Genomic DNA, 19,288 nt, shown 5'->3' with positions numbered 1-19,288 from the left:
ATTTTGAATATTTGTTTTGTATGGACATATTATCTATGAGGGAATTTAGTGATACACGGTTTGACAGTTCCGCTGTGAAACAATTTCATTATAACAACAGTGAGCATTTATTACGAAATAATTCTTGATGTTTTGAAATATTATTGGCAAATTCCTATAAAACAGAATTTTTTTATCATCTACAGAATAACATCTGTAGGGGCAGCTAGTCTATTTATATATTATTGCTTACAAAGTGCATATCGATCTAACCTATTAATAAGTAATCTAAAGAAAAATAAATATAAAAAGATTCCAGATAAAGTAGCCACGTTAAAACAAAAAAATTGTTAAATTGCTGTTCGTTAGTCTCGCTAAAACTCGAGAACGGCTGGACCGATTTGGCTAATTTTGGTCTTGAATTATTTGTGGAAGTCCAGAGAAGGTTTAAAAGATGAATAAATAGGAAAATGCTGCTAAATTAAATAAAAACAACAAATTTGTTTTTCCTTTCATGTGTCCATACATCATTTCTATAAGAGAATTTATTGACGCACGGTTTGACAGTTCCGCTGTGAAATAATTTCATTACGACAGCAGGGAGCATATTATTTTACGAAGTAATTTTTGATGTTATGATATATTATTGACAAATTCATATAAAAACATTATTTTATTTATATATACAGAACAACGTCTGTCGGGTCAACTAGTACTTAATAAATGTAGAATATAGTAGAACCCGCTAATACTAAGATTTAACTGCTTAATTAGATTTCTCGATTTAATACGCCAGTCCCTGCAACTTAAGACATCCCGTTTAATACATCTAATACAGAACAACAATTAAGTAGTAAAGTGATATCACTTATTGAAAGTCAAAAGCTACCACCCATTCCAAAACGAATGCCTCAGACCTGAGAAGAATGGGCGCAAAAAACTCAGCGGGTTTTTTTTTCATCGAAAAAATATGTTTACAAAGTAATATTGTACAATTAAACTTATTATTTAATAGCCTGAGGGCGGCCGCTCCATTCCACTATGGAATAGTGGTATCTTAAGAAATTCATTTATGTTATAGTAACCTTTACCACACAAACGTTTTTTAACAATTCTTTTGAATAACATAAGAATAAGAATAATTTATTGCAGTACCATATTAGTTAAATAGATTTACAAAATATCTGTTACAAAGTATATGTTGGTTTAAAGTAAGTAACTTTAATTTTACAAGTATTCTGGCCTCACACTAGGATTTCCTGTGTCGTGAGGTCCAGTCTCTTCCCCTATAATAGTACAAAATAAAAATAAAATAAATTTGCGTATATGTGTGTGTATGGAAGTATGTGTGTGTATGTGTTTGTGTTAAGTAAGAAAAGAAAATTGCTAACGTTGGTATAATAATTTAAATTATTGTTTTTTAGTTTAGTACATTTATAAGTTTTTCTGTATCATTGTAATTTAAAACTTTTAACCAATCAAATATTACTTTTTTACAACTGCGTTTGGTCTTATCTATAGAACTCTTATTTTGTTTGTATAATTTACTGTACAGGTAAGGCCCCAGGAAATAATATGTTCTTCGAGCAAACGAGGAAAACACTCTTGGGCGATCCCATATTAGCGCCCAATGAGAAACGTGCCTGTTTCTTTTGCAGTTTTGTGGAATTTAAGTAGTGTAGAGTAGATAAATAATTGTCTTATTCGAAGATGGTTTAGCTCTGAGTAGAGGGAGTTTGTTGAATATCACCACGGCTTATTGTATGCTTTTTTTAATATTGCACGATGGGCTCCTTCTAGTTTAATTAGAAGTGTCTTTTGTGTGTTTGTCATGAAATAATACTATAGCTCAGACTGGATAGAGCGTGGTATAATATAGTGATTAAATGTGTGTCCGCAACATACTTTAGTATAACATAATACTTATGTTTTGAACATTTTCTGGGATCTTGTTGTAAAAGCATATACATCGCCCCACAAATGACAATTGACGACAATGTGGAACCCTACGAAATTCAATGTATTGAAGATCTTATTTAAAACTAGCTAGACCCGGCAAACGTTGTTTTGCCATATAAAGTATAATTCACGCGATAGTTTTATAAGTAATAAAATATTGCCTATATTATGCCATATATGTACATCATTTTGTTCTATTGTCAATAGTTATTGCAGCGCACGCAAAAATAGGTTTTCGATTTTACACCTTGTGTTACAAAATAGCAATTTTATTACGGATCCCTAATTTTGAAAAAAAAAAACATAGCCTATAGCCTTCCTCGATAAATGGACTACCCAACACTGAAAGAATCATTCAAATCGGACCAGTAGTACCAGAGATTAGCGCATTCAAACAAACAAACACTGCAACTTTATATATTAGTATATAGATGTAAATAACATACAAAAACGAGCCCTAAGTGAGAATGATAAAGACGAACAGGAGTCAACTCCGATTTTGTCAATCGCCCAGGCATTATTAGTTGGTGATTTAAGAGGCCTTACGTTTTCTTTAAATCAAATCAAAGACGCACTGCAAAAGTTAAATCACAAATCTTTCTGTCAAATTAAAATAAGTGATTACTTTAAATAACGCAATTAAAATTACACTATGTATCTAATTTAATTTATAAATGTATAATTTAATACCTATATTGCGAAGTTATATCTTTATTTATTTATTTAGATTCACCAGCGGTTATAACAATATTACATTTATAATTATGCTAAGTTACAAAAGTCTTATTACTAAACTCATTTCCTTTTAAGGTTAATACCGCATGCTAAAATATGTGTGAAATAGTTTTATAAAATACTAGTGGACCCGACAGACGTTGTCCTGTACATACGTCTTAAATTTGACAAATCTGTCCAGCCGTTAGCAGGAGTTCACTAACATACACATGAGTAGGAGAATTATATAATATGGACGGAATTGAGAATCTAAAACAAACTCAAATTCACGGAAACAAACAAAAAAAACATCAAAATCGGTCCAGCCGTTTAGGAGGTAGTTTAATTGTGAATCTAAACAATTCTCGAATCCACCTGAAGACACACACCAATCTCAAATTCACTGGAACACACATAAATATCATCAAAATCGGTCCAGCCGTTTAGGAGGTAGTTCGATTGTGAAATTAAACCATCCTCGAATCCACCTGAAGACACACAGAAAGTTTCATCAAAATCGGTCCATCCGTCTAGGAGGAGTTCAGTGACATACACACGCACACAAGAAATATATATATTAAGACTAGTTAACAACTGTGGTTAATCTACCAACTATAGGTAGCTAAAATTAAGTTTGCTTTTTACCTCCTGAGAAAGTTAGAAAGATACAAAGAATTATAATAATAAGATAATCTAATTAGTTATTCATTTTAAACTATTCTTTCAATTTGATTTCTGAACGAAGGGGGGACACATCAAAAGAACAAAATTGTTATTTTTTATTAAATTCCGAAAATTTTAATATTTATTTACCTTTTAAACCTTCTGACCTGGACTTCCACAAATAATTCAAAACCAAAATTAGCCAAATCGGTCCAGCAGTTCTTGAGTTTTAGCGAGAATAACGAACAGCAATTCATTTTTATATGTATAGATGTATCTATAAGTTATAAAACCACCATTCTATGATGTAATGAAATTAGAAAATTAACAAAATCTACCAAAAAAAGCCAAGATATACGTACTAAACAAATCGAGAATACACATTAATTATTACTTACAATATATTTTTTTACGTTTCTGCGAACAATCTCTGAATGGTTCGAAGCATTTATAATCGTTTATAATTTTGCATAATAGCGACACAGGTGAATTGATCCCCAAAATAGTTCTGCGAGAAGATCTTTCAAATAAGTTCATAGGTTTACGTGGGCATATAGGCACTCTAAAATTAAACAAAGACACAAGAAAGGAGTTGCCATAAATGTTGTTAATACTTGTATATAAGAAAAGTAATATATAATATGTCCCTACGTTGTTTCAGAGTTACCCCCTCATTCATAATGGTCCGCTTACTTTAAACAGCCGCTTAGGAGTGTTTTTTCTCATTCTGACTTAGGTCAATAGAAGAAGACAGAGTGAGAATTAGCATTGCTTTAAGTTAGCAGACTATTATGAATAAGGGGGTTAGTATATTAAAATTGTAAGTCTTTCAGTGTATGTTGCGAGTGATCTAGATTTCCCAATTGAGAAAGCCAAGTGATAAAGAAAACACTTCTGGATTCTTTCGATTCGGAGACAATGGCAAGCGTAGTGTGGTCTCCAGACGATACTGCTGTATTCCAAAAAATAGTTTGAACATAATATAGCCTGTATAGCCGAGTGGTAAGCGATCCTACCTACTAAGCTAGAGAGTCCCGGGTTCGAATCCCGTTAGGCGCAAGCATTTATATGGTGAATATGGATGTTTGTTTCCGAGTCATGGATGTTTAAATGTATTTATGTATGTTTAAGTAAGTATACGAGGGCGGCACTGAAAATTTCGGAAATCAAGGAAGTGACACAACATTACTATTTAAAAATGTATTTATTGCTTTTCGAAGTATTCTCCGCGAAATTTGACACATTTTTCCATACGATGGAACCAATCATTGAAGCAACCCTTCCATTCGGAAGTTGGGGACTCCAAAATGGCCGTTTTGTAGGCGTCCACAGCTTCTTCAGGTGATGAAAACCTCAGACCACGCAATTTATTCTTTATTTTAGGGAAAGTATAGAAATCATTAGGGCTTAGGTCGGGGCTGTACGGCGGATGGTCTAATAATTCTATGTTTTCTTGCTCTAAAAACCCTTTTTTTTCTGCGCGCGGTGTGAGAACTCGCATTGTCGTGATGGAGGATGATGCGGCGGTTGCAATTCTCTTTACGGAGTTGAAAACGACCTGCGGCAAACAAATGCTAGGATACCATTCTGCATTAACCGTTCTTTGTCCCTCAAGAGGAATAGTCGTAACATGGGCGGTTTTGGAGACAAACGTGGCCACCATTATTTTAGCAACACTCCGTGAACGAACAATTTTTGTTGGCTTTAACTCATTTTCGAACACCCAAACTCGTGACTGGTTTTTTGTTCCGGGTTTGTACGCGTATATCCAGGATTCGTCACCTGATACGATATTGTATACAGCATTTGAGTATCTTGCGTGGAATCTTTCGAGCGTTCTGACGCACCAAGTAACGCGAGCCGCTTTTTGCTCTTCACAGAGCAAATGCGGTATCCATCGGGAAACAACTTTTTCACACATAATTGTTCATGCAAGATTATTTGTATTTGACTCATGCCAATGGCTAAAGTTGCCTAAATTTCACGGTATGTCACATGTCGATCTTCCTCAATCAGCTTACGCACAGCATCAACGTTTTCTATGGTGACTGCAGTTTTTGGACGACCTTGACGGGGATCATCACCGAGCTTGACACGTCCACGTTGAAATTCAGCAAACCAGCGATAAATTGTGGTTTTGGATGGGGCTTCATCGCCAAATGCAGAAATACTCAGGTCAACGCACTTTTTTTGTGTTAAACCACTTCGAAAGTCATAATAAATCATCGCTCTAGAATTTTCTCGAGTCAATTCCATTTTCTCAACGACTAAACAAGTTTGACAAGACCTTGTAAAAGACCGAGATTTTTTTTTAAATAAATAAATAGCGTTCGATTTTTAAAACCAAGGAGTTTTCAATTAAAAAGATTTTAATATGACAGGAACAGTGGAAATATTCCATTCCCGATACTTTTAGTGCAGCCTATGTATTGTATTAAATATATCGTTGTCTTGTAACCCTTAACACAGGCTATATATGCTTAACTTGGGGCAAGATAAATTGTGTAAAAAGTGTGTCAATATTATTATTATTATAATATTACGTAGTAGGTATGTTTTATTTACAGGGAGCCCTGTGAAATGTCTTAAGCTGGTTAATACAGTAATACAGATTATAATGATCTCCACTCAAGAAAAATTTCGTTAGTTAGAAATTTACGAGAACTGACACTAATGTGTATTATAACAAAGTTGATTTTTGTCAACGTTTCCGTCAAGCACTTGGTGAAATATTCAGGTCAAGTACAAATTGATCGGCCAACAAACTTTACGCGCCGCCATTGTAAAAGTTAACTATTCTGATGATTATGGTTGCGTCACGGTACAATCATAGTAATGATTTTGTAGATAGATTTTGTCATGAATAAATACAGAGATATATTGTATAGAATAGTTATTTATGCAACTGTTGTGTAATAAGTGGTATTAAAACACGAATGTGGGTTTATCTTTGATAATAGTATCACATGAGAGTTTTAATACCTAATTATCAACATTTGCACACAAGACTTTATCTACACCCAGAATATGAATCCTTTAAAAGATTCTGAAACAGTTAGCTTACTGCTAACATTAAAACAGCCAGTCCTAGTAGTAACCTAATATCATCCATTACTGATTTCATACAAATAAACTAAGTGTTAATGAAAGAATTATTTATTCTTGTACTAACATACCTACTACGTAATATTATAATAATAATAATAATAATATTGACACACTTCTTACACAAATTATCTTGCCCCAAGTTAAGCATATATAGCCTGTGTTATGGGTTACAAGACAATGATATATTTTTCATACAATATACTTACTTAAACATACATAAATACATATAAACATCCATGACTCGGAAACAAACAACAATATCAGCAATCTCAAACGTTTAGTTGATCATTGAGCGAGAATACAGCTCGCTGGACACAACTCGAACAACAAGACCGCTAGGTTTTGAAACCAAAAAAAATAATAGTAGAATGAAACCCATTGTAAAAGGACGAGAATATAACAAAAATGAAAGGATAAATTAAATTACGGACGATCTGAGGCCGGGAAGTGGTAAAGGGGGGCTGTTTTAGGTTGAAAAACGGTTTATCTCGATTTCCGGCAAAACTACATGTCCTATGACAAAAAGTTAAATAGCAAAGTTTTAGGTAATAAAAAGATCTTCAACTTTTGTATTTACACTTTTTTCAAATAGCCTCAAAGTTCATGTGAAAAATTGAAAAAACCAAATTTTTGTCTTTTTTTTATCTTTTACCAAAAATAAATTCATCTTATTTTGACTCAAATATCGAAAAAGAACAAAGTGTTAAATTAAATACAATTATTTGTATGTGCTACATATTGATAGCTTTGAAGTCGGTGCCAATCCAAATGTAATAACTTGACTTTGAGCGGGATAGCTTCGTCTAAAACCAAGCGGACAGACACGCGTGGCCATAGAACCTAAATAATTACAGTAAGCTGTTTATAATATTAAGTTTTATTTTGTTTAGGGCTTGGCACTGACTTAAAACCTATCAATAGGTAGCACATATAAATAATAGTATTTTAATAATATCAAAGGTAAAGGTTTGCATCAGAGGTGTATTAAATTAAATTTTTAGTTATTTGAAGCGTAATTTTTTTTAATATACAAATAACACACTATAAAGGCCGCCCCACGTCTATGTCACATGGACGGGAAGTACCTCCTATATTGAAGTTGTACCATTTTTCTGAAATACTTTTTTTTAATTTAAAAAACAGTTTTAATTGCTTCACACGTCGTAGAAATATTTATTACTTCCTTACCTATTGCCTACACCTAACTATTATATATCACTATGATAATAAACATGTAAGTTATATAATGTATTTTCTGCAGCTGCGCACCAACCCATGTAAACAGCTTAACCAATTCCTATAAAATTTGGTATCCTCCGATATATTTTAAACACGGAGAATGTTTTTATTGTATTTATCGCTGCCCGCTGCGCTCCTTAGAAATAATAATCATGAATTTCATTAGAAACATCAATGTTTCAATTCATTATAATATTATTACCTACATCAGTTCAACGTTACGCAACGGTAAAATCTATCGAAGCCGAATAAATAGTTATTTAAAAAAAATCTGTTAGTCCCTTCCCAATCTGTGCACAATTATAGCCTGCTAATATATAATTTTACATACAGGAACTGATTACTCCTAAGTTAGTTCTATGAATTAGAATTATAATTATTTTTTGCCTCTTCGCTGTTGGTCGTAAGCATCTTATACCGGTAGAGCATGTTCACCTTGACGCCGAGATACATCAAACTTGTCATACTATAGATATGTAATTACCGCAGCCATTACGAATTCAGTTTTTTTATCCGACCTTATAACCCACAGACGCGTAATAACGGGCATTTTATTTCAGATACCACGTTAGAAACACATATCTTATATAAATTCACAGTAGCCAGTTGCCATGGTTAACGATATACTTAAGATCATTCCCTGACCAATGAGCGTGCAGAGCCCCGCGCCCGCTCACCTCAGTTTGTTGACTGAATTGTTTGCATTAAAATATATAGGTATTAAGGCGCGGACTGACTAGGATTGTAAACGCTACAACCAACCCTACATTATTTGTGTTGGTCATGTGGCTAAGCTAAGCAACTGGGCATTTATTTTACTGGTTTTCTTTTGTTTATTCAAAATTTACATAATAAATTGAAAAATTGTTCGGTTTAAGTTTTAGAAAAGTACTAATTCTATTCAATTAAAAAAAAAAGAATATTGTTATCGCTTAAAATTCGGAGATTTTTGACTCCAAAGTTTATTTTTGGGAAGCAACTTCCAAATTTTTTATTGGATATTTCAAATTATATATAAATATTCTATTCGGTTAAAAATTATCATTAAATCCTTCTTTGTGCACTGTATTTTTTGCGTCGGAATATTTACATTGCGTTATGTTGTAATCGACTCCTTAAGAAACCATTTTTTGTTGATATTGAAGTATTACGCGCCTTAAAGAGTCTACTGGGTTATAAGGTCGGATTTAGACGACATTATAAAATAATTATTTTCCGGTTGGTATGCATGTTGATATTTGTAAAGTTCATGAAATACCGACATTCAAAGTCGAAATAAAAATAATCAGACAAGTGCGAGTCTTCCGCACTGATGAAATAACGATCAAAGGGTTTTAATTAAACGTTATTCGAAAATGTAAATAAACAGTACAATCACACGACGGGACAAGAGAAAACACGAATGTATGCGAAAAATTCAAACATCGACATAATCCTTAAAGGATTTGTCGAATACGTCTATAAAAGTCTAATATCTAAATAGGGGTTAAAAACGTGATTTAAGTCTGATAATAAAAGCTTTCAACTAAAACCAAAATGGCGGCCATTTTTGTTAGTACTGTGTTAGGTAGACCTATTTTAATCATCCCCAATCTCGCTGTTTTGTAGTCTATATATATATGAGATTTCCACGTATATAGTCACTCATCACGATATCTCTGGAACCATTAGAGCTAAAGACTTGAAATTTGGTAGGAATATTCTTTTCACCGAGAAGAAGTCAGCTAAGAACGGATTTTCCAAAATTCCATCCGCAAGAAGAACAGAACAACGTCTGTCGGGTCAGCTAGTTTGTTAATATGAGAAATCGTAAATGTTTTTTATATCAATAAAATAAATAAAGCCCATTGCCTTCATAGTGACGTGGACGCCCGGGACGTGGGCGGAACGTGTTTGGTCAGCAATGTAAGAATATATGGGCATAATATATACATTGTGTATGTACTGGATCGAACCAATTTCGTGTCCGTTCTTGCAACGGAACCTCAGTGTTTGTTGCGACGCCTTGGCAAAAGTTTTCGTTATTTTCCTTGCTGATTGTTTTGGACATTTTTTTATGACGACACAACAACTTGGCGAGTCAAAAGGATGCCTCGTGTAGGGGCGAAACACGTGTCGAATTGATTAAAGACAAATCTCAGCGGAATTCACACTACGCCAAATTCAATAATTTTTTTATTGTTTCCTGGTTGCCTGGGAAACATGAAGGATGAGTATCTATTAGAGGCTGAACAACAAGATACATCATGTCAATCACTCTTTGTCTCTCTGCTCGTCTTACATTTCCTTTTCATCTAAAGCATATGTTCTCAACGTGGGCGAAAACGCCCCCTTGTGGGCGTTTGAGACTTTCGGGGGGGCAGTAGAAGACCCAGAGAAAATTAGGGGGATATAGATGGCGCAGATGGGGCGTGGGTAGATTAAAAAATATAGTCTAAAAAGGCAAAAAAATACACGAAAATACTCTAGAAAAAAACATATTCTAAAAGTGGGCGGTGAGCAAAATAAGGTTGAGAAACTATGATCTAAAGCAATTGCAATCAAATTCATACCATGACGTTTATCGCTTTTAATGTAATCTATTTCATACTTCACTACATACACAGAGGCTGCAGTCGGAGACGCGAGCAGACCAATGTGAGAGCAGGGCAGAGATAAGAAGACTATTCAAGTCTGTCAAGACTAGTGATGTGCCCGGGCAGAGGCAAGATCAGACGCACGGTGTCGACACGGCCACGGTCTTGCCACGGCCCTTAAATATTAGCGTTAGACCTTAATAATGTCAAAAGTTTAAGGCTATTAGTTTTTAGACAAGCTCGCTTGGCTTATAATAAAGCACCTCACAAAAACTACATCATAAAATAATTGATTGTGAACTTTTTGCATAAGTTTATATATCATCTATATTTATTCTGATTCTATGACGTCATGAAGATCCTGTTACTAATAATGTGTTAATTCTATCATCCTCATTTCCTCATGTTTTAATACAAAAATAGGGTATCTAATAAGTATATTATTTTAAGTTTTATCTACTTATATGCAAAATGAGAATAACCTTTCACTGAAGTGCAATCACGCAAATTGAATTATTGAGATGGGACCATTCAAATCAAAATCAGTTTATTCACGTAGGTCACAGAAATGACACTTATGAATGTCAAAAAAAAAATCTTATTGAATCTACCGCTACTTCGTAAAGGGTTGAGATACTGAGAAGAAGTAGCAAGAAACTCATTGCCACTCTTTTATATCAAGATTTACATTTAAGTACATCGATTTACAAATCATTTCAAATTACAATATAATATGTAAAATGATGCAACAGACACACTCAAATGTCAAATAGTCAATGTCTTACACGAGTAAGTCAAAAAAGTAAATGTAAATTAATACAAAAGTTATTGAGTACAGTAGCTAGCTGCATCATCCAACACAGCATAAATAAATAAATAAAGGTATTCTGTGAGCATTTTATAAGCGATTATAAATAAATAAAAATGTATATATCCATACATATATACACACAATAACTTTTTAGAATCTGAAACCGAATCCCCGGCAACAGGATCATCCTGCCACCACAAGCAGCGCCCGTTCACGAGTATGACGCATGAGCCAGCCATCGCCTCCCTCAACCATATTTTAGGGAAGGGGACGACCCGTCCCATGTCTCCGCCACAAGCAGTGACATTTAAGCGAGCATTCGATGCGGCTGTCGATCGATGATTACTGTTTTTCTTTCTTTTCGATTTACTTTTATATAATTTTTCTTCCATAATATATGTATAAGTAGGAAAGTAATAGTACTTTCCATAAAGAAGAATGAGGCACAACTACTACAACGAACTGAGGCGGGGTTTTTTCCTAGCGTTCTATGTTTTGTCTATTATAGGTATACAGCTATACTGCACTTGCCGGATACTTGCCGGATAATTGCTAAAGACCACTGCATAAAAATCTATTACAAATTTGATTGAAAATACGATTTTCAAATCTCTCGATTGTGATCGAAAAGTGATGTACCTACCTACCATTCGAAGGGATATGCCTTACTGTTGGCAACACACAGGCCTCCTTTTTTTATGAAAATTAGAGACGAGACGAGCAGGACGTTCAGCTGAGGGTAATTGATACGCCCTGCTCATTACAATGCGGTGTCGCTCAGGATTATTGAAAAATCCCAAAAATTAAGCGACCCTACAATTGCGCTTGACACCTTTAGACATAAGATGTTAAGTCTCATTTGCCCAGTGATTTCACTAGCTATGGTGCCCGTCAGACCGAAACACAATAATGCTTACACATAACCGCTTCACGGCAGAAATAGGCTCCGTGTCCTTTTAGATTAATTCAATTAATAGCCTGGTAGCGATCGCTCCATTCACAGTTCCCACGGCTGCGGCGTGATATCATTTTGAAAGACATATTTAATATTATAGTAATAATAATCTTTACTTATTTAGAATTTACGACCAACAAACGGCTTACTAACTCCACTTATACAAATAAGGCGAAAGTTGTTCAAATATATCCAATAGAATTCAATCATTTATAGCCGAAAAATATCACGGTTTCGGTATTTCGATGATTCATAAAAAAGCTACATATTATGTATGCATGCTAATATTAATTACTAGCTGACCTGGCAAACGTTGTTTTGCCATATAAAGTATAATTCACGCGATAGTTTTATAAATAGCCTATGTGTTATTCTGGTGTGTAAGCTATATTATTGTAAAGTTTCATCAAAATACATTTAGTAGTTTTTGCGTTAAAGAAGTTCAAACATACATTCAGACATACAAACTTTCACATTTATAATATTAATAGGATTTATGCTATGTCATTACAAATCTAGCAATCGATATTTTTTATCTGCGAAAGATTTAAACTGTTATTTATTCAAGGTTGCACCAACTTATTTATACACACTAAGAATTTGTGAACTCATCCAAATGATTAAATGTTAACGATTCATAATGTTACTGTATGAGGTCATAAAACCAAATTATACCATGCACTACAATACAATACAAAACCTGAAGATACATATATTAAAAATAAGTAGGATATAGATATAATAAATAACTTGACTAATTTTTTGATGACCCAAATAGCCCAGTGGTTGGTAACCCTGCCTAACGAGCTAGAGGTCCCACATTTTAATTCCGGTAGGTGCAAAAATTTATATGATTAATGCATGTTTATATCCGAGCCATGGATGTTTATAAGTATTTATGAATGTTTAAGTATGTACATATTGTATATCCATAGTACAGGCTATGCCTAGTTCGTGTAAAAGTGTGCCAAAATTATTATATTCTATATTAATTACTTTTGTATAGTGATTGATCAAACCTACTCGATCAAAACTCTGAAATATGTATGTAAGGATGGTAGAGACTATTATCTTGAATATTAGGATTGCAGAGGGATCATATGGTTTGATATTCAAGCAATTTTTTCCATCAAAAAATTGGAAACAAATTCATATAAAAAAATCACCTTCTGAACGTTAATTAATATTGATTCAATGGAAGCCCATTGGAGTCAATGTGAAGAATTCACGAAATATATAATAAATATTTGTGACGTTTTTTGAAAACAAATAAGAGAAATATCAGTAATGTTTACTTTGATTTGGTAAATTGCCATTGCCTATATGCAAGATTAACCTCCCAATTTGCTAAATGATGTCATGAGATCAGTGATCTTTAAGACTGTAGACTGTGGCAAATCCAATGTGTTCCATAGCTTAATAGAAAATTAAAATATATAGCACAAAGCAAACTAAAAAAAAAGTCTTAGTTGATCATAGACTTATAGTATCATTAAACTTTTAACTTAACTGGCTTATTGACAGTTAGGCCGTTAGAGATGTTTGGCATTTATTAAACCAGTAATACAACTCATAGTAGTCATCAAAATAAAATTAAATGGAGACAGCATCGCAACTAACTACTGATTGATAACAACCAAAGAATGTCCAAAGCAACACTCAATTTACCTTACCAAATGATTAATGCCATAAAGATGTTCCGTCAACAACTCACTCTTTTTATTTGCAAATCGTTGAAAATCAAACATTGCTATAATAATTACTTTTTAGATTACAGCAATTGATGTACGGATCTCTCTTTTTTTGTAGCTAAATATGTGTGTTCATATTGCAAGCTTTGTAACAAAAATGTGGGCATTTGTTAAGGAACGTCTTTCTTGAGTGCTGTCACATAAATTTGCAGAAATGCTTCGTTTTAAGTGGATCAATAACAGATATTGTTTAATTTATATTTGTAAAGATGATCCTGATTGTGATTATTTTTATATTTCTGTTATGAGTGAGTACAATAGTATGCAAATATTATGATTATGTTTATGATATACTCCTTTAAAAATACTCTTTATAAAACTTATAGTTTATGTAAAATAATTTAATATTGAACTTAAATTTCGTTATAATGTAATTACTGTTGTGTCCACTTATTTTTTTTTACTGTATTTGGTGAATGATGTGTACAATTTTAATTGGATCTCAGGATCATAAAAATATGCTGTACTTGTTATTAGATGATAGTTTTATCTTGTTATCTGTTATTATACCTACTTGTAAATAAATAAATAAATATAAAGCACCTTTTTAAGTTATCTGTGTGACCAAATAAATTTGTACTAACAGACAATCAACAATTTGGGTGAGCTTCTTAATCACATTGATTTGGAATTTTTAGTACATTCCTGACAATCTTCTAGTTAATTTCAACTTGATATATCAATATAACATAGTGCAGTTAAAAATGGTCTTGACAGACATAGTATGGACAGGGAAGTGAACCTTTTTCCTTTTAAAGGTATTTAAACATAAAAGAGATCCTAAATGATACAGTTGATAACTGTTAATGTTGTAAAGAATAACGATTAGCATACAAAGTTAAAAAAAAAACAATAAATTTTAAAAAATTTGTTTTACATATTTTAATTTGTATAGTTTAAACCTAATAAATTAATAATTTATTTGTTTTTATCAGAACTAGCAGGAACAATTGGGAGGAAAGTCACATTCCCAAGCCTTATAATATTTTTGCTAGTGCATTATATTTCTGTGTCACACTCATCATGAAATTAAAAATGGTAAAATATATACTTACAAATGTGAGTATTTTTACTAAGGGTGCATAATAGTCAGCACTGAAGACATCCTCTTCTTCGTTTGACGACTTGTGCACAGCTACACCTAAGTCCACAAATTTAAAAACAATCAACAGGATTGTTATAACCAACTTGCTTATATTCAGTATATTCCATGGTATATTTCTCTCTTTGCTATTCAAAATATAGTATGCATCTAGCAGTGCTGTGAGCCACAGGAAGCCACATGGTATCCATATTAGAACAGTTTTTTCAAAACATGGCGTAAATTCTGGGTTCTCTGTATACCAAGTTAAGTTGCTATCCTAAAAATTAAAATATATGTTAACTTAATCATAAAACAAGTATTTCAATCTGAAGTATTTGCATTCCACATATGATTGGAATTTCTGTTATTCTAAGACTAGTTCTAGTCCATTAATTAACAAGTAAATTTACTGTCATTAATTCATCATTAACAAAGTTTATACCATAAATATTTAATAACAAGATTTATAATGTAGTAATTAACTGCATTGTATCATAATAAAAACATTAATGACAATGAACTGATAGTGTGAACTAAAAATAAAATCTGAACCAGACAAAGTATTCACAATAAAGAAATAAAATGATATGAATTGAATTGAATATGTTCCATGGTAAGTCACTATACATAATGATCTTTTATTTGGAGCATAATTTTATTTGAAAAATGATTTGTACACAAAATTACTGATATATTTTATTACTATTTATTTATAATGTATTTAAAAATATTTTACTGTTCACATTGAAGATTTGATTAGTAAAATTATATTTTCAAAATTTAAAATAACATCAGTACACTACTAAAGACTATGACAGCATTAAGACTGTAAAAATATTTTTACTAATCATATTAATATAAAGATTCAGAAAGTTAATCTTTTGTAACATCTTTAATTGAATTCGTATAAAATCTACATCATTCATTTACATTTACCAATTTTTTAAGTATGGTCTTTAATATAACATAATAGAATAAAAAAGGGCACTTGATGTCATAACACCAAACAGGTTTCATAGTGTATAGGTATATCAGGTATTTTCGTGTAAGCATCATGCTTTGATAGAAATGTTTTAGTTCATGGTCACACTATAAAACATAATTATTGAATTCAATGATATCCATTTACAATACGGATATAATATTGTAATATAATAGAAGTTTGTAAAGTTAATAAATAATTTATGCTTTTATTAAAATTAATGAGGTAGCTTTGTATTAATCTTGATTTATCAAATTGTATTTATTTCTATGCTTTTCAAAATAATAACTGATAATCTACGTGTTGTTTGAATTATACACATAAAATGTACGAATATAAACAATTAATAAAAGGTTATTCAGCGATCTGCATGGTCATTTTTAAGAAGGGTCAAAGACCTACTTACCCAAAATTTTGATCCACAAAAATCATCGAGAGAGGAATTGTAAGACATTGTATCTTACGTTAATAATTTATTCGCAAACTTCCATTAATTATATTTAGTTATATATAAAAATATTACTCATAACAATTCAACCGGCCCAGTAATTAAGTTTAATAATGTTACATCCATTCGCAATTCACCGCACTTTAAATGACACAAACTCGACGTCGGAAGGTATTTAATAACTGAAATAAAAAGGATAAAGATGACTGATAGCTTTCTACATTTATGCTATAAAGCAATAAAAATACCACAATCGCAATTCGCAAGTAGATCACTTCCAAAATCACTTCACATACCACAACTTCCTGCACGCTCAAGGCATTAGGCAATGCCCGCACCGCAATAGACATAAAGTAGTCTGTGATAGACATGAAGTTAACAGCTCTTTGGTTATCAGTTATCACTCAACACTACAGATATTAGTCATTACCACAGAGAACATTATAATATACACACTAACTTGGTACAAAACCTTAGTATGTTGACACTATAGAAGTCTTAGAATGTTATCTCTACAGAAGTAGCGCCGGTATTCCTTTCAACTTATTAAAGTTGACGCCATGGTCGAGTGTTGTGTGTCAGGCTGCCAAAGCCGTAGTAAATGTAAAAATCCAGGAGTTAGCTTCCACAAATAAGTATTGCTGTTTACGTAACGTTTTCGATATATGTAATTTGTAATAAGCTCGTATCAAATAAACTTTTAATGAAATATTATCACCTATTTTCAGTAAATTTGTCGTAATCAAAATAAACTTAACTTATATCAGTGACAACCAAAATGTTGCCATAAAATAGATATAGTTTAACCCAAATTATAAAGTAATGATCTATTTAAAACTTATTTAATTAAATTACTACAGCAGATATTTTTTAAATATATTTTATTATTATTATTATAAATTTCAGTTTTCCATTAGATCCAATACTAAAAAACAATGGGTAAAAGCAACAAACAATTAATTTATGGGAACCAAATAAACATGCAAGAATTTGTTCAGTCCACTTTGATGTGCAAAAGTATGTAATTTTGCAACCCATTTTTTTATAACATAGCCCATTTTTTATAGCATAGTTTCAAGTTAAGTGGAAATTCCTTTATGGTACAATTTTTTTTTAAGACAGCCTTTATATTATAAATATATATCCATTCAAAACAACTTTATGAATGTAAAAAAAATCTAGTAAGTTGGATAAATTCACTCACTTATACAAAAACTGAAGAACTTTTAACACTGTCATATTAATTTAACAGTAACACAAACATTTCATTATAGGCATACTTATATAAGATTCATTCATTTGATCACAAATACACACTGACCCACACACACTTCATTATACCTCTTACACCTTACCACTCACAACACACCCAATGCACACATACACCTTATTTCTTAGTATACATACTTCTTAGAAATAATTCGTAGATATACTAGTTATTAGAGTTTGATTGTCTGTGAATAATGTAATAAGATATGGAAGAGCGGAGTCTATATAAAAGAAACAGGCACTATAGTGCTTAAAAGGAGGCTCCAATCATAAGTATTGATATATGTGCATACTTGATAAAGAAAATAAACATTTTGTATTATTTGTTTCAGATATTGTAAGAAAATAAAACTTTATGTAATCTTTCAACAATCAACGATCATTACCGTTAAACTTAGGAGACACATACTCAAAGCTTGGTTGTTTGTCTACTTTAATGTGATACGGGCAAATCTCTGGTTTGTCTTCCACAGAAGCCACAGTAGGAAGAATTGAATAGAATCTATTGTTTTGGAATAGTGTTTTTGAAGTCGGTTGCTTTTTTGTTAATTTTTTTTTAAAGGCCTAATGAACAATGATTAGCAATATTGTATTTCGTGTAATGTGAACGGCTTACAAGAACGTGAACAATTGTGCTATTTAGACGTTTTCATGGAAGTATTGTTACCTAGTGATAATTGATACTTATTTACATCGCAAATATGTAAAAGCTAATATTTTTCAACTTTTCCGTTGACGAGAAAAGAAAGAAAAGAAAGAGAATTGGCGCCAGTAACAAGAGAGTGTGAAGAAATTTATAAAACCAAATAAGCACAATATTTATATTTCACCACTAAAGGATTTAAGTTTTTTGAATTTAATTAAGTTTAAAATTTGAGAAAAGCTGTTATACAAATTAAGTTGATGTCCGCTTACACTACATATACCAAAAGGATACCCTGGAATAGATATTTAAGTCTAAAAGATAAATTTTATTTAATTCAAGGAACTTAACATTTACGTGGTTATTTTACTAATTATTTTATGTAAATAAAAATATTATATTTGAGTATTAGTTTCTCTCATTTAAGGTTACCTTAACTTATTAAATCCAAATCCCTTTAGATCGTAAAGAAGTAACAAATACAAACAAGTCAATAAATAAACATACGAACTGTCCTTTATAATATGAGTGATTTTTGATTATAAACGTAAAAACCCCCAACTGAATAGGTCTTGATCGGAAAATAGGGACATACTGACAAACGTAAAACTTATAGCAACCTTCTTTTCGTCTGGGTTTAAAAAACTTCATAACTGCTACTCCATTGATGTCACTGTCCAAATCGGGTTCTAATTTCAAAATACGCAGCTTAAACTGAAAAACTGTTTACATTGCTGCCTATTGACCAATAATATTTTAAGCAACTGGAGTAAAAGCAGAAATGTATAGACATAGCAGTCGAAGGTTATTATGGTGTTATTTGGGGCATGTGCCATATTTCGGCTTAGATTTTGTATGAGGTGCAATGTCTTTATGTATAGAAGGCATCATTGGCAGTATATAAAAATAAATGAAAATGTGGCAATGACGGTAAATATACTCGTCATTAGTTTATTAAGTTACTTGTAAATTGGGGAGGAAAGCCTTCTTTCCTCCCCAATTTACAAGTTTCCCCTTGGAAAAGGGGGGAAACGCCTATATTTTGGTTATGGTAACTGTTCTAACATAACCTTACCTAAACAATTTTTATACTTATTTATAATTGAC

General features: G+C 32.1%; 1 protein-coding gene across 4 annotated transcripts in view; it reads right to left on the bottom strand.

Moving 5' to 3' along the window:
• LOC126971544 (multidrug resistance-associated protein 1) overlaps positions 1 to 16,678 on the bottom strand; it is a 77,960-nt gene extending 61,282 nt beyond the window's left edge. For all 4 annotated transcript variants that reach the window (XM_050817830.1, XM_050817832.1, XM_050817831.1 and 1 more), the window contains exons 1-3: positions 16,566 to 16,678; positions 16,228 to 16,451; positions 14,811 to 15,116 (exon numbers count right to left, since the gene is read on the bottom strand). In XM_050817830.1, coding sequence (XP_050673787.1) covers positions 14,811 to 15,116; positions 16,228 to 16,275 — 354 coding nt within the window. In that variant the 5' untranslated portion in view covers positions 16,276 to 16,451; positions 16,566 to 16,678. The remainder of the gene's footprint in view (positions 1 to 14,810; positions 15,117 to 16,227; positions 16,452 to 16,565) is intronic.
• Between the last annotated feature and the right edge of the window lie 2,610 nt (positions 16,679 to 19,288).

This window comes from Leptidea sinapis, chromosome 24 (assembly GCF_905404315.1).
Source record: "Leptidea sinapis chromosome 24, ilLepSina1.1, whole genome shotgun sequence".
In the NCBI taxonomy this organism is placed as follows: domain Eukaryota; kingdom Metazoa; phylum Arthropoda; class Insecta; order Lepidoptera; family Pieridae; genus Leptidea; species Leptidea sinapis.
This window is presented reverse-complemented; position numbering and strand designations above follow the sequence as displayed.